Below are 14,812 nucleotides of genomic sequence, written 5' to 3'. Positions count from 1 at the left end.
CACAGGCGGCGCTGGATGGACTGCAGCCAGATCGCTGCTAGTCCGGAGAAATTCAGTGCCGCCATAGGAACCCAGAAGGAAGGTGTAATCCCAAACATGGCGAAATACTGCTCACAAAGAGTTTTCCACATGTTGGGATTTTCGCCAGAAAACTGCGGGAAGGTGATAGATGGGTGTGCCCGGCCAAGGCCAGAGAGCATATGGTTGGCGTGGGAGAACGGAGACGGCAGGGGTGGTGTAACAGGATCGGTGCTCGTACCGTTAGCCGGGAGCGGCGGTGGCGTTAGGAGGGACGCGCCGGTGGCCCCCGTTGAATCTGAAAATCGCCGTGGCCATCGGGCCCTTGGGGTTTGATTTGTGCTCCAGCGCCCGGGGGCACCGGATGCGCATCGGATCAGCCTTCGGAAGGCGCTTGCGCTTGCTGCAGAGCCGTGACGGCGTCGCCCAGATCCGCCACGCGGCGCTCGAGATCGGGGCGCAAGGAGAGCAAGTCGTCGATCTTCGTCACCGTGGTTGTTGCGCCTTGGTGAGGCCATCGAAGGCGGCTTCGATCTTGGTCTCGAAGCGGGTGAGGAAGGCAGAGACGCTTGGATCCATGGCCTCTCGTGCTTGCCGCAAACCCCTCGTCTCGATGAGATGCTCCAGAGCGAAGCAGGGAGGAGTGGTGGCTGGTCTCTGATACCAGATGATAGGGGCTTACTACTATCTCTATAGATCAAGTAGTATAGCTCTGTCGATTACAAGGTGGAGTGGTGATTACAAGAATGGTGGAGACGAACTAGGGTTCACTCGTGCAGGAGGAAGGGGAATTTTGGTAGGTAGCCGCCGGGTGCCGATGCCGTGATCCTCTGGATGACGGGGGCTGCATCGCGTCTCCCTTCAAGTAGCGATCGCCTGGGCTTCAGTGAGTCCACTCTAGCCCGTGGACTCGCGTGTTGGGCCGCTTGAGCCTGCTGGGGCGCTGGGCAGCATTGTTGCTGTTGGAGTGGCTGCCCAGTGGGTCCTGCGTGTCGGGGTCGCTAACACTGCTTCAGCACAAATACATCCGACCACAGTAGGATTTTTCTGCACACATTTGTTTTTGAGCAAGCTAGGGATATCTAGCCCTGTTTTTTGTTTATAAATTTTGTACAAACATAAGCAACAACATGCGTCCATCATGCTCAGCCACACAGGGACCAAGCAAGCATGAAAAACCACTACATTACATACCAAATCATTTATTATACAAATAATCCACAGTTAATCCCAAATGCAACCAAACTTAAATCTTAAACATTAAGCTGTAACGAATGGGAAACATATATACACATAGCTGTGATGTATGTAGCAAGTAGCAACCGGGAGGTTGACGTTGTTTCAGCTTCTGATTTCCATCTTGTAGTGCAAGGCATAGTAGCTTCATTCCTCCTTCAGTATGGCAATAATTCCAAGCAAGCAAGCCAGCCAGCCGCACATCATACCCTGGGTCGGCAAAACAAAAATAATGATACATCATGTGAGATTGAGAAGCTAGCATTATCCAGGTTTGGAACAAAGGATGGAGACAACGGGGGTGTTTTTAAAAGATAAAAGGATGAATGATTAGAATCTGTATTAGTACCTCCATCATGTAGCACAACAGCCATTTTAATTCCCCTAGTTGTCGCCATCCTCATTGTTCTTTTCTTCATGGCTGGCTGCGGCCTCTTCATACCATCTTCCCTCAATAGTAACTATAGGACGGTTCGGATGAGCACCTGCTTCTTTTGTGACCGCAGCAGCTGCAGCCTTGCTTTCTGAAGTTGTCACATCTTCGTTATCAAGCCATATCCTTGCTTGTTTGAGACATGTGAGATGCTCAATGCCTAAATAGAAGGCACAAGTTTTTGCCACTGACACAGCGACTGACAGCCTAAGGTTCTCAAGCTTGGGCATCGCGCCTTCCATGAATGTAACGTATGCCCCATCAGATAGCACAAACTCCTTCAGACATGGGAATCCAGTGCCTTGAATTGTAAGCCTTTCTTCTGGGTCTTTTTCCCAGCATAGTTTTAGGCAAAGTAAGGCTGAGAGCTCCCCAAGAGTGTGCAGACCCTCCTCTGTTAATTCAGTTAAATTGATATCCAGGTAAGAAAGGCTGGTGAGTGCTGGTGCAATCCACTTTGGAACATCCGTAAAACAGTAGCTGCTGGACATGTGGAATTTCTGAAGGGAATATGGCAGAGGGAACCAAGATTCTAAGAACTCGAGGGAACCATCGATCCTAGTTATCTGTAAATACTGGAGCTTGCACCTGCCAAGTTTACGCAGTGAGGAAAGTAACATCTCTTCATGGCTCTTGTACTCATCAGATTTTCCACTATCAAGATCTACATTGAGTTCATCCAAACTTGTCAAGTTCCTAAGACCCTCCACAGCATGCGTCGAACTCCCGGTAATATTAAAGCCTGTGACCACCCTTAAGCTCATCATATTCCCAATTCCATCTGGTATCTTTGTGCCACCGGCGGTGATTAGGTGTTGTAGTTTAGTCAGCTGAACAATTTTATCTGGCAACTCTTGCACAGCTGTGTACTGAATATCTAGGGTCTCTAGGTCGCCTAGCATCACAATCCCTGATGGTAGCTTTGATATGCCCCTGCCCCTAAGTCTGAGGTACCTTAACTGGATCAATTTCTCCATGCCATTCATAATATACTTCCCCAAGCCCTCACAATCTGCAAAGTCCACCACTCGTAAAGCTTCAAATTCAACCAGACTAGGCAAGCGTTCGATGCCACTAGTTATTGTCACTGTTAGAGATCGAACATGCCTTAGATCTTCACTCGCCAATGCAGATGCAAGCTCCTGGTCAATGTACTGCACTGACAGTCGCCGAATGAAACCTTGATGATTTGCCAAACTCGTTTGACCACCGCCTACCACCGTAACAAAATTATCTTTAGCAGATTTTGCAACAATAATTTCTAGCATCATGTCATGAACCCGACAAGCACGTGCCTTACCATCATAGCCAATGCCCACCGGTTGGACCATGCTTTTATTGATAAGCTCATAAAAATAGCTCTCGGCGACCTCTTGTTGGCTCTGTCCACACTCTTCAGAAATAAAGCCTTCTGCGATCCATAGCCTCACTAACCTTTCTCTCTCTATGATGTAGTCCTCGGGAAATATGCTCAAATATAACAGACAAGTCTTGAGATTAGGTGGAAGATGATTGTAGCTAAGGGATAGTATGGTACTCATTGTCTCTAGGCTCTGGTTTTTCTCTAGTGCAAAACCAATTGACCTTTTGATCTTCTCCCACTCCTCTTTTACAGCAGTTCTGCTTGACAATAAACTTGATATGCTGATAATTGCTAATGGTAGGCCTCCACATTTTTTCAGGATTTCATTTGAAATTTCTTTTAGCATAGGAGGGCAGCTTTCCTCAGAGCCAAAAATTCTTTTGAAAAACAACCTTCTAGAGTGAATATCACTTAGGACTTCCATTTCATACATGCGGTCATCACTCCCAGGGGAACACAGCCTTGCTACATCAACAATTCGTGTAGTAACTATAATTCTGCTAGAATGACTATTCTCTGGAAAAGTACATTTGATAGCATCCCATGCCGGCTTAGACCATATATCATCAATGATGATAAGGTACCTAGCATATATATAGTAGTAAATGTCATACATTAACCAATCGTGTAAGGAATTTAATTAGAAAAGGTAAATAGAAATTAACACCAATATTGCATATGTACTTAACCTATTAAATTAAGTGTATAATTCTTACTGTTTACATGTATCATTCTCATGCTTATGTTAACATATATATCTTGCCCACTTCATTTGACTATAGCTGGAGCATTTTTTTTTGTTTTTATGTCGAAATACTATTTCACAATATACATTTGAACAGTCAGAAAATTAAGAGTAGATGCAGTAGACATGCCATGAAACACCAAAAGTGTATATGAGATTTAATACGCTCAACTTGTTAACTGAGATATCAGTATATATCATGCTTATTGATTATGTTTCCATATGCGGTTACTTGCACATGCATCATCCCCGCTTTAGTGACAGTATATGCAGAAATATTACAGGAAATATACTCATGACACATGTTTTGCAGGAAGATGACAGAGCTGAGATTACCTCTTATCTTGTAGCAGTTCTCTTAGTTTTGCAATAGACTTCTTTTCGTCCCACTCACTGATATCTTGTTTGGATTTATCTTGGCAAGATACTTGAGAGATCACATCCTTCACAATTTTCTTTATATCTGGCTTTTGTGAGACTGACACGAAAGCCCGACAATGAAAGTGTCCATGTATCTTGCGATAGACTTGATCTGCCAGTGTGGTCTTTCCCAATCCACCAAACCCAACAATAGACAACACCCTGCGATGCTTGTTGGAGGAATTTTCTTCTTTCACTAACCAATTGGCAAGGTCATCTCTTGGACCATCCACACCCACAAGGTGCGCCTCCTCAGCAAAAAGTGCATGCAGCCGGGGATCCACGGCCGCATGGCTAGAGGTGCTGCAAGGAGCATTATCAAGCTTGTAACTGTTCTTGAGCTCTTTCACTTGCCTGATGCGAGCCTTGAGGTCATCAATTTGGTTGGCGATTCCACGCCGAGACCCAAGCGTCTTCAGGCGACGAGCGGTCTTGCGGAAGAAATCCTTGAAGCCACCATGATGGTTGTCTTTGCCGATGCGCTTGATGAACTTGTCAAAGACATCCTCGATGTCGTATGCCAACTCCCTCACTAGTGATATCCATGCCTTCACTTGGTCACTTGGATCTTCTTGCTTGGTGTACTCTTTGAGCGCAGCATGCATGCTAGTCAGCTCAGATCTCAGGGAGCGGATCTCGCGGCGGACCCCTTTCAGGCGGCCACACTCGTCGGCGAGCAAGGCGGTGAGCTTGGCCACCAATGGAGCCAAGGTGCCATGCGTAGAGCTCACCACAGGCTCCATGCGTGGATCCCTCTAGCTAATCCTCCTCTCTATGAGTACGTTTGTTGGCTTGGACGGAGATTGAAAGAAGTGCTGGGAAGAGGACCAAGCAATTGGGCGGATGTATAAGCAAGCAAATTGGGCGCCCAGCTTCCGGTGACGGCTAAGTAATGTTATTTTACAAGTGGTAGTTCATTAGCGCGTACACGATCCAAGCTGGGATTGGAAGCGAATTATATAAGAACACCAATGGATTGTCCAACCCAAGGGACAACCTGCTTTAGTCAATGGTGCTGATTCTAATGAGATAAGTGCAGGGAGAAAGGACGGAAAGGACCACGAAATTAGGTGCAAGCTTTCGCTTATCCAAAACACTAGTGTTAGTATATAAGTATATAACACTGCTGTTTTGGATAAGGGGTTCGATCCTTCGTTTGTATGGTAACGTGTTCAGATTAATTACGTTTTATGCATATCTTGCCGGACAAATTGTACATGTAATTTATATTATAACCGTTCTGACGTGTTTGGCCTGGATCTCATTGGATTTTCAGGAACCTTACGTGCTTGAAGCTGCTGTTTGGTTTTTATTATGTTGTGTTAGGAGATTAGGCAGATTTTGTTTAAGCTTAAACCAGATTACCATCATCACAAGATTACCAACATGACAAATCGCATAAGACAAACTAGGAACATCTAGCACATATGCATATATGGACCAACAACACATATGAGGAGAGAGAGAGAGTCAGAACATACGAGGGCACCGAAACTCTGGTGCAACATCTTCGACCATGGTGGTGAAGACAAGTTGGTCGTTCACCATAGAGGAAGTAGTTGAACTTGAGCGAGCATTCACGCCAAGACGCTCCTAAAAAACTTATCACCCCTCACCCCGTGTAGGTTCTCAAGGGATGCGGTTTTGGAGTTTTGCTCTCCTGAAGGTTGTGCACGCAGTTGCTAGGATTGGGTCACTAGAGGAGCAACTTAGCACTAGAAACTCAGCAAGAGTATGCGTGTGTGTGTGTGTTTGTGTGTGTGTGTGTGTGTTGGGTTTACTGCTCTGTTCTGCATAGCCTCTTTTCTCTGTATCTCCTCTACATAGAGGGGACACACATGAGAGTGAAGAGATGCAGTTAACACATGGTGGAAGGACTCTGAGGGTAGAAAATCTTTACCTTAATAATAAAGCAAATAGGTATTTTTGGTCGGTCGTGATATTTTGCAAAAAAGTACCTCACTGTTTTAAAAATCAGCCTGCAGTACATATTTCCTGATGCGTGGGTTGCACATTGTTTCTAAATTTTTTGTTTCTAAATTTTTTGTTTATCCCTTGCATGGGCCACCGGGCCTGCTATGTTCTACGGTTTGTGCCCTTGAATGCACGTGCCAACAAAAAGAGAAAGACCCGACAATTGAGGATATGAGCGTCCCAATAAAAGAAGGTTGGCACTAATTAGAAAAAAATGGATTTCACTTGCCGAAAATAAAGGAGCCTCCATTAAATGGAATTGTGGGCTGTCATGGCACTAATTGATTCCCTGATAATTATCGTGGGCTTTGATTAACCGGCATTCTAGGATACAAAAATTGAAATGCCGAAAATAAAGGAGGGACATGCATGCCTCCATTAAATGGAATTTCGGGCTGTCATGCCCGCTAATTGACTCCTAATTAAAATGAGATTAATAAAGGAGAGGATGTTGCACACCATATATATATATATATATTAAAGGTAAAGTGAAAAAATAGAAAAGGCATACAAACATGTGAAGGAAATATGCCCTAGAGGCAATAATAAAGTTGTTATTTACATTTCCTTATATCAAACGTCACAATGTAACTGAGTGATTATAAAGATGCTCTATAGGTGTCTCCAAATGTGTTTGTTGGGTTGGCATAGATCGGGATTAGAATTTGTCACTCCGTGTATCGGAGAGGTATCTCTGGGCCCTCTTGGTAATGCTCATTACTATAAGCCTTGCAAGCTATATGACTAATGAGTTAGTTGCGGAAAGAAGCATTACGGAACGAGTAAAGAGACTTGCCGGTAACGAGATTGAACTAGGTATCAAGATATCGACGATCGAATCTCGGGCAAGTAACACACCGATGACAAAGGGAACAATGTATGTTGTGCGGTTTGACCGATAAAGATCTTCGTAGAATATGTAGGAGCCAATATGAGCATCCAGGTTCCGCTATTGGTTATTGATCAGAGATGTGTCTCGATCATGTCTACATAGTTCTCAAACCCGTAGGGTCCACATGCTTAACGTTCGACGACAATTTGTATTATGAGTTATGTGTTTTTGATGACTGAAGTTTGTTCGGAGTCCCGGATGATTTCACGGACATGACGAGGAGTCTCGAAATGGTTGAGAAATAAAGATTGATATATTGGAAGGTGGTATTCAGACACTGGAAGGGTTCCAGAGTGTATCAGGTAAAAACCGGAGTGCCGGAAGGGTTACGAAACCCCCGGTGGAAGATATGGGCCATGGGAGGGAAGCTAACCAGCCCACAAGGGGATGGTGCACCCCCCACAAGGGAGGAGGCCAAATTGGACTAAGGAAAGGGGGCGCCACCAGTTGGGGAATGCAGTAATTTCAAAAAAATTCCTACGATCACGCAAGATCTATCTAGGTGATGCATAGCAACGAGGGGGAGAGTGTGTCCACGTACCCTCGTAGACCGAAAGCGAAAGCGTTATGTAACGCGGTTGATGTAGTTGAACGTCTTAGTGGTCCAACCAATCAAGTACCGAACGCACGACACCTCCGTGATCTACACACGTTCAGCTCGGTGACGTCCCTCGAACTCTAGATCTAGCTGAGGCCGAGGGAGAGTTCCGTCAGCACGACAGCGTGGTGACGGTGATGATGAAGTTACCGGTGCAGGGCTTCGCCTAAGCACTACGACGATATGACCGAGGTGTGTAACTGTGGAGGGGGCATCGCACATGGCTAAGAGATTGTCTGTTGTCCTATTGGGGTGCCCCTGGCCACGTATATAAAGGAGGGAGGGAGAGAGGAGGCCGGCGAGGTTGGGCGCGCCAGGGGAAGAGTCCTTCTTGGACTCCTAGTCCAAGTAGGATTCGCCCCCCCCCCCCTTTTCCATTCTTCCACCGGAGGGAAAGGGAAGGGAGAGAGAGGAAGAAGGAAAGAGGGGGGCCGACCCCTTCCCATAGTCCAATTCGGTTTGGGCAAGGGGAGGGCGCGCCCCTTGTTGGTGTTAAAATCGGCAGATCTCGGGTAGGGGGTCCCAAGCTGTGTGACATGGATCGATGGGTAACAGGAGACAGGGGACATGATGTTTACCCAGGTTCGGCCCCTCTCTATCGAGGTAATACCCTACTTCATGCTTGATTGATCTTGATCTACCTCGAGATCCTATGTTGTGGTCTAAGCCCTAGAGGTATGATGAGTAATGTCACAATGATCTAGCCTATCTATCGACTAGCCTAGCCTCGGTTTATATAATGTAACATAGGCCTAGGATAACAAGAGTCATAGCCGAATACGCCGGTGGGGAGGAGTCCTTGTCTTGATCACCAAGTCTTGTGGAATCTTCCTCGTGTATGCATCAGTTGTCCAAACTGGCCCATGAGTATACGACCATGGGGGTCCTCGGCCCAATCTAACTGATTGGAAGACGACGTGGTGAGTACCCCCTAGTCTAGGACACTGTCAGTAGCCCCCTGAACCGGTCTTCAAGTTGGGGACGCTCCTCGATTCTTCCCAACTGTTCTTCATCTTCGGTCGTCGGTTTTGAAAACTGGTTCAACAAATCATCTCATCTTCGATCTTGAGGATTGCCGAAGTGAATCCGAAGAGTTTACACACTGGGTATCCAAGGAGCCCCTTTAAGTTCTCGGCCTTTATCAATGCCTTGTTGTTTTTTATGCCACACCTCGGGTTTGAAGTTGTTCCCGTGCGGCGGTGTCCTCTTGCATCTGAGCTCCAACACCGGACTGCATTCGATCTTTTGCAGCCGAGCACCAATGCCGAACTATATCTGAGCTCTAACGCCGGACTATATCCGAGGTGTCATAGATCACCTTGAATTGAAAAAGTTTGAAGGAGGTTATCCGAGATTAACGCTGAAAAGTTCTCTATGGAACGAGTCATTCGAATCCGAGCTTTATGCCGGACCACTCCCGAGCTCCAACAATGGTCGGCGTCCGAGGTGTCGTAAACTACCTCGGTCTTTTAAAAGATTGAATGAATTCAATTGAGCTTAATTCTGGAAATGCCCTCTATGGAGCCAGCCACTGGCGCCCGAGCTTTATGCTGGACTGCTTCCGAGGTGGTGCACCACCCCGACCGCAGGCTGATTTTTTGTGAATATTTTTGATTGGTGCAATTTATTCTCTGCTGAGACATATAGCCAGTATATGTATATCCAGTAGCCCTCAAGGTATGTGTCGGTCTAAACCCCGAGATGCACCTGAAGGAAAACAAAAAACTGCTGATCCTAGTAGCCCCTGAGACTCAGGTCGATTTGCAAAATCAGCTTGAGGATCAACTCCTAGCTCGGCAGCATACGTAGGAATAGAAACGCAGTGTAATATATTGGAAATAATGATCGGCAGACAGGACCCTGAGAGAGAGGGTTGTGAGAAGTCGTTGATACGTCTCCAACGTATCTATAATTTTTGATGTATTCATGCCACGTTTATAAAAATTTTACATGCTTTTGGTATGATTGGTTAGAACTAACCCGGACTGACGCTGTTTTCAGCAGAACTACCGTGGCATTGTTTTTGTGCAGAAATAGAAGTTCTTGGAATGCGCTGAAAATCAACGGAGATTTTTTCTGGAAAATATAAAAATACTGTAATAAAGAGTTACCTGAGAGGAGGCTTGTGGGGCCCACAAGGGTGGAGGGCGCTCCCACCCCCCTGGGGGGCGCCCCCTGCCTCGTGGACACCCCATGGGTCCTCCTGACTTGTTCTCGATGCCAAACCCTCCTATAAATATAAAAAGGGAAAACTTTGTTTTTGCCACTCTAGCTTTTGCCAATTTGCTTATGCCACTCTAGAATTTCATCTCTCACTTTTTCCACTCCTAGCTTTCGATAATATATCACAAATGCCATTCTGTTACACATCCGTTAGTTGACTATTTATTCTATCTAGTTGACCAGGAGAAGAGCTGTCAGTATTTGTAAAAATGACACAGGTTGCCCCTACTGACTTGTGGGGCCACTTTGTAAGTGACACAAACAGAGAATATACACACACGGGTCCAACCACACCACCCACCCACCCGTTCCCTAAAAATAGAATGACCTAGGCCGCATCCACCAGCCGCATCGACACCACACACGGACTGCATCCACCAGCCGCGCCCGCATCCATGCCGCGGCGTCCTCCTGCTCGCCGCCGCCGCCGCGGCCACACTCCGCCGCCCGCTGCCGCCGCATCCACGTCCCCTCCAGCCTCCCTTCCTCCGGCATCGCTGATGGATCGCGACTCTCAGGTCCTCCCACCACGGCGCCCTGCTCCGACCTCGCCGATCCATGGCGCACCTCCGCCATCCCCTCTGCGGTGCCCATCTCTGGCCTCCCTCACCGACACGGTCCGCGGCAACGGGCTTGGTTCCTCTGCTCCAGCCTCCCTCCCCGATGTGGTCCGCAGCAGCGGGTTTGGTTTCTCTGCTCCAGCCTCCCTCCCCGACGCGGTCCGCACCAGCGACGGCCCATCCTCTACACCGGCCTCCCTCCTTGACGCTGTCCGCACCAGCGACCCCCCTTCCTCTGTCTTCAACAGCTCACACAGGATGGAGGGAGCCGCGCCATCGGCCATGGCGGCAGGGGTGGCACAGAAGACCTCGAACCTACTGGTTCCTCTTCCTGATGGGCAAGTTTTCAACTCCTCACATTGATGTGTAGCATCTGATTTGCTAGAAATAAACATCTTTTTATGCTAGAAATAGAATTCCTTGTATGCTCATGCTGGTTCATTTGTGTTCTGTTCATGGGGCATATTGGCTGGTGGTTTGTGAGATGCCACTGCTAGTTTGTTGGGATTGCAAGTCTGGTTGTCTGTTTGTGAGCCGCGTCGTCGGATGTCTAATTTGAATGCATTAGTGAGCACACAAGCAATGCATCCAATAATGTGTAGAATCCAATAATTTCTTCACTATACACATGTCTGTGAGATGGTACTGATTGCATAGTGTTCTTCATGTCTGTAAATAACCTATGTTCTGGCAGCATTTAAGTAAATCACTAGATCAGTAGATCATTTAAGTAAATCACCTATGTTCACATAACCAAAGCACTATATCAACAATAATGTTCCTCACTTCATTTTTGTTGCTGCCCTTCTGTAAATCAATGCCCTTGTGAATTCTTGCTTTTCAATGTGCTTGCATTCACTGATGTCAAATTTCTGTCAATGTAGGTCAAACATGCCACCTTATAAGCTGATTGTGACATATGGGGCACGTTCTTACAAGAATTACAAGGGCGAGCAGTGCACTGTCTCTTCTTGGAGCTGGGACATTCATGTAGAGAGGGTGACTAGTTACGATCAACTTGTGGGGCTCATGCAGAGTAAATATCCATGGGGAGAAGATGAGGGAGTTGTGTTCTCAAAGTGGAATACTTGCAACCAATATTTTGCGCTAATCCGCAATGATGAAGATGTGGTGAGCATGTATGATGAGAATCAAGAAGAAATGGTTATTAAGATACTTGTCCAGTTTTGCAAGAATGGTGAGGAGGATGAGCTTGCTATTAGTTTTCTTCAACCAATCCAACCTCCAGCAAAGGACATACCCAAGGTCATACTGGAAGAGTTAACTCAAAATTCTCAGTATGAGTATGAGATACCTGAGGAGAACGTGGCAGGGCAACAAAGATCTGAAGAGGGCTATGAAGGACAGGACCATGTAGGAATAGACGAGGAGGAGCAGTACCTTGATGGCGGTGAGCAGGAAAATGGAGGCGAGCAAGCCAAACATGCTGACCTTGATGGCGGTGTTTGATCTCTCTCTCTCTCTCTCTCTCTCTCTCTCGTGTTCTTGATTTGGCACGATCTTGATGTATCATGAGCTTTGCTATTATAGTTGGATCTTATGATGTTTCTCCCTCTCTACTCTCTTGTAATGAACTGAATTTTTCCTTTGAAGTTATCTTATCGGATTGAGTCTTTAAGGATTTGAGAACACTTGATGTATGTCTTGCATGTACTTATCTGTGGTGACAATGGGATACCACGTGATCTACTTGATGTATGTTTTGGTGATCAACTTGCGGGTTCAGTGACCTTGTGAACTTATGCATAGGGGTTGGCACACGTTTTCGTCTTGACTCTTCGGTAGAAACTTTGCGGCACTCTTTGAAGATCTTTGTGTTGGTTGAATAGATGAATCTGAGATTGTGTGATGCATATCGTATAATCATGCCCACGGATACTTGAGGTGACATTGGAGTATCTAGGTGACATTAGGGTTTTGGTTGATTTGTGTCTTAAGGTGTTATTCTAGTACGAACTCTACGAGAGATCGAACGGAAAGAATAGCTTCGTGTTATTTTACCACAGACTCTTGAATAGATCGATCAGAAAGGATAACTTTGTGGTGGTTTCATACCCTACAATAATCTCTTTGTTTGTTCTCCGCTATTCGTGACTTTGGAGTGACTCTTTGTTGCATGTTGAGGGATAGTTATATGATCTACTTATGTTATTATTGTTGAGAGAACTTGCACTAGTGAAAGTATGAACCTTAGGCCTTGTTTCGAAGCATTGCAATACCATTTGTGCCCACTTTTATCATTAGTTACCTTGCTGTTTTTATATTTTCAGATTACAAAAATCTATATCTACCATCCATATTGCACTTGTATCACCATCTCTTCACCGAACTAGTGCACCTATAAAATTTACCATTGTATTGGGTGTGTTGGGGACACAAGAAACTCTTTGTTATTTGGTTGCAGGGTTGCTTGAGAGAGACCATCTTCATCCTACGCCTCCCACGGATTGATAAACCTTAGGTCATCCACTTGAGGGAAATTTTCTACTGTCCTACAAACCTCTGCACTTGGAGGCCCAACAACGTCTACAAGAAGAAGGTTGTGTAGTAGACATCAAGCTCTTTTTTGGCGCCGTTGCCGGGGAGGTGAGTGCTTGAAGGTACATCTTTAGATCTTGCAATCGAATCTTTTAGTTTCTTGTTTTATCACTACTATAGTTTATAAAAGAAAACTGCAAAAAAAAATGTAATTGAGGGTGCCTCATATGCTTCATCTTTTTAATATCTTTCATGGAAATAAGGATTTCGATAATTGTGCCAAAGTGTTAGAAGAAGAATGCATTTGAATGTTTGGCACTAAATCTTTGAATGATGAGCATGGTTGCAATGTTGTTAGTATGAACTCTTTGAATATCCATAGTACTAATGATGATTGCACTAGTCATGATGAAAATTTCTCTTATAAGCATGTCAACTTTTGTGGGGTGCATAGAGTTTGCAAGTACACACCAAATAGGGAAGATAGATTTTGCAAGAGGCATAAGTATTTAGAAACCAAATGGTTGCAAGAAAGGCTAGATGTTTTTGCTGAAAATTTAAATTTTCTCAATCATCCTTGTGAAGTTTGCAATTAACATGGTGATTTACATATCCAATGCAAATTGTTTCATGATCGTATCGTGTCCAAAAATTGTGATGACTTGATTTCCCTTGCACATCATAATGAACTTAGTTTGCTTTTGGGTTATGAAGTAATGAAACGTATAACCAAGGATATGCCAGAATTTGTCCTTGATAAAGTTCTTGATTTTGATATAGAAGAAATTTTTATGTATTGTGCGGTAAATTGCATTGAAAATCCTTATGTTTCCAATTACATAAAGAAAATAAAACAAATAGAAGATGAAGATAATACTAATAAAAGGGAAGAGACTTCCCAATATCCTCCTATTATTTCTTATGATGAATTAGGTAACAAGGAGGAGCTTTCTATTCAACCAATCTCATTAATAAGGAGCTCAAAAAAGAGGGTTAAACCCACACATGATGTGAAGAAGAAAAAGAAAAGACGGAGAAGCAAAGGTATCCCTCCGAAATGATGTTGCTCCTATTACTCATTGTGATGATGATAATTGCTATACTATTGGTGCTATCCATACTATTAATGATGAGAGTGATTATGCTTATGATATGAAAAGGCCCAAGCTTGGGGATGCTATGTTTGATGAGAATGACATGTTTGAGAATATATTTGCTGCAATTAATGTTTGTCTCAAGCTTGGGGATGCTATGTTTAATGAAGATGATATTTTTAGTCTCCCAAGTTTTGATGAGCAAATTTATTATGATGATAGCATGCCTCCTATTTATGATGATTATTGTGATGACACTTATGCTATAAAAAGTAGTGATGATTATATTTATAAAACTTGTCATGATTATGATTACCCTTTTTCTGAACATTACTCTTTTAATGTGTAAACACTTTATAGTATTCGAGTCTCTTATGATACTCCCACTATTCAGAATGAGAAGAATTTTACTTATGTGGAGAGTAATAAATTTCTATGCTTGTAGATCATGAAAAGAATGCTTTAGGTGACGGTTATATTGTTGAAATTATTCATGATGCTACTGAAAATTATTATGAGGGAGGAACATATGCTTGTAGGAATTGCAATAATATCAAGTTTCCTCTCTATGTGTTGAAAATCTTGAAGCTATGCTTGTTTTACCTTCCTATGCTAGTTGATTCTTGTCCCCATAAGTTGTGGCAAAGCCACCTTCATAATTCTTTCATACATGTCACTCTTGATTCATTGCACATCCCATTACACCGCCAGAGGCATTCACATAGAGTCATATTTTTTTTCTAAGTATTGAGTTGTA

The 14,812-nt window shown here is 44.5% G+C and overlaps 1 protein-coding gene across 2 annotated transcripts; it reads right to left on the bottom strand.

The window, feature by feature from the left end:
• Nucleotides 1-1,105: 1,105 nt before the first annotated feature.
• On the bottom strand, nt 1,106-5,132 carry LOC119349154 (disease resistance protein RGA5-like). Of its 2 annotated transcripts, XM_037617164.1 has the most exons (4): nt 4,132-5,132; nt 2,988-3,634; nt 1,604-2,900; nt 1,106-1,464 (listed from the first exon to the last, which is right to left on the bottom strand). In XM_037617164.1, the coding sequence occupies exons 1-3, from the start codon at nt 4,956-4,958 to the stop codon at nt 1,639-1,641; spliced, it is 2,736 nt and encodes a 911-aa protein (XP_037473061.1). In that variant the 5' UTR covers nt 4,959-5,132; the 3' UTR covers nt 1,106-1,464; nt 1,604-1,638. The 2 variants fall into 2 exon arrangements, with proteins under 2 accessions (XP_037473061.1, XP_037473060.1); XM_037617163.1 differs by having other exon boundaries at nt 1,604-3,634.
• Between the last annotated feature and the right edge of the window lie 9,680 nt (nt 5,133-14,812).

This window comes from Triticum dicoccoides, chromosome 1B, assembly GCF_002162155.2.
Source record: "Triticum dicoccoides isolate Atlit2015 ecotype Zavitan chromosome 1B, WEW_v2.0, whole genome shotgun sequence".
Lineage (NCBI taxonomy): Eukaryota > Viridiplantae > Streptophyta > Magnoliopsida > Poales > Poaceae > Triticum > Triticum dicoccoides.
This window is presented reverse-complemented; position numbering and strand designations above follow the sequence as displayed.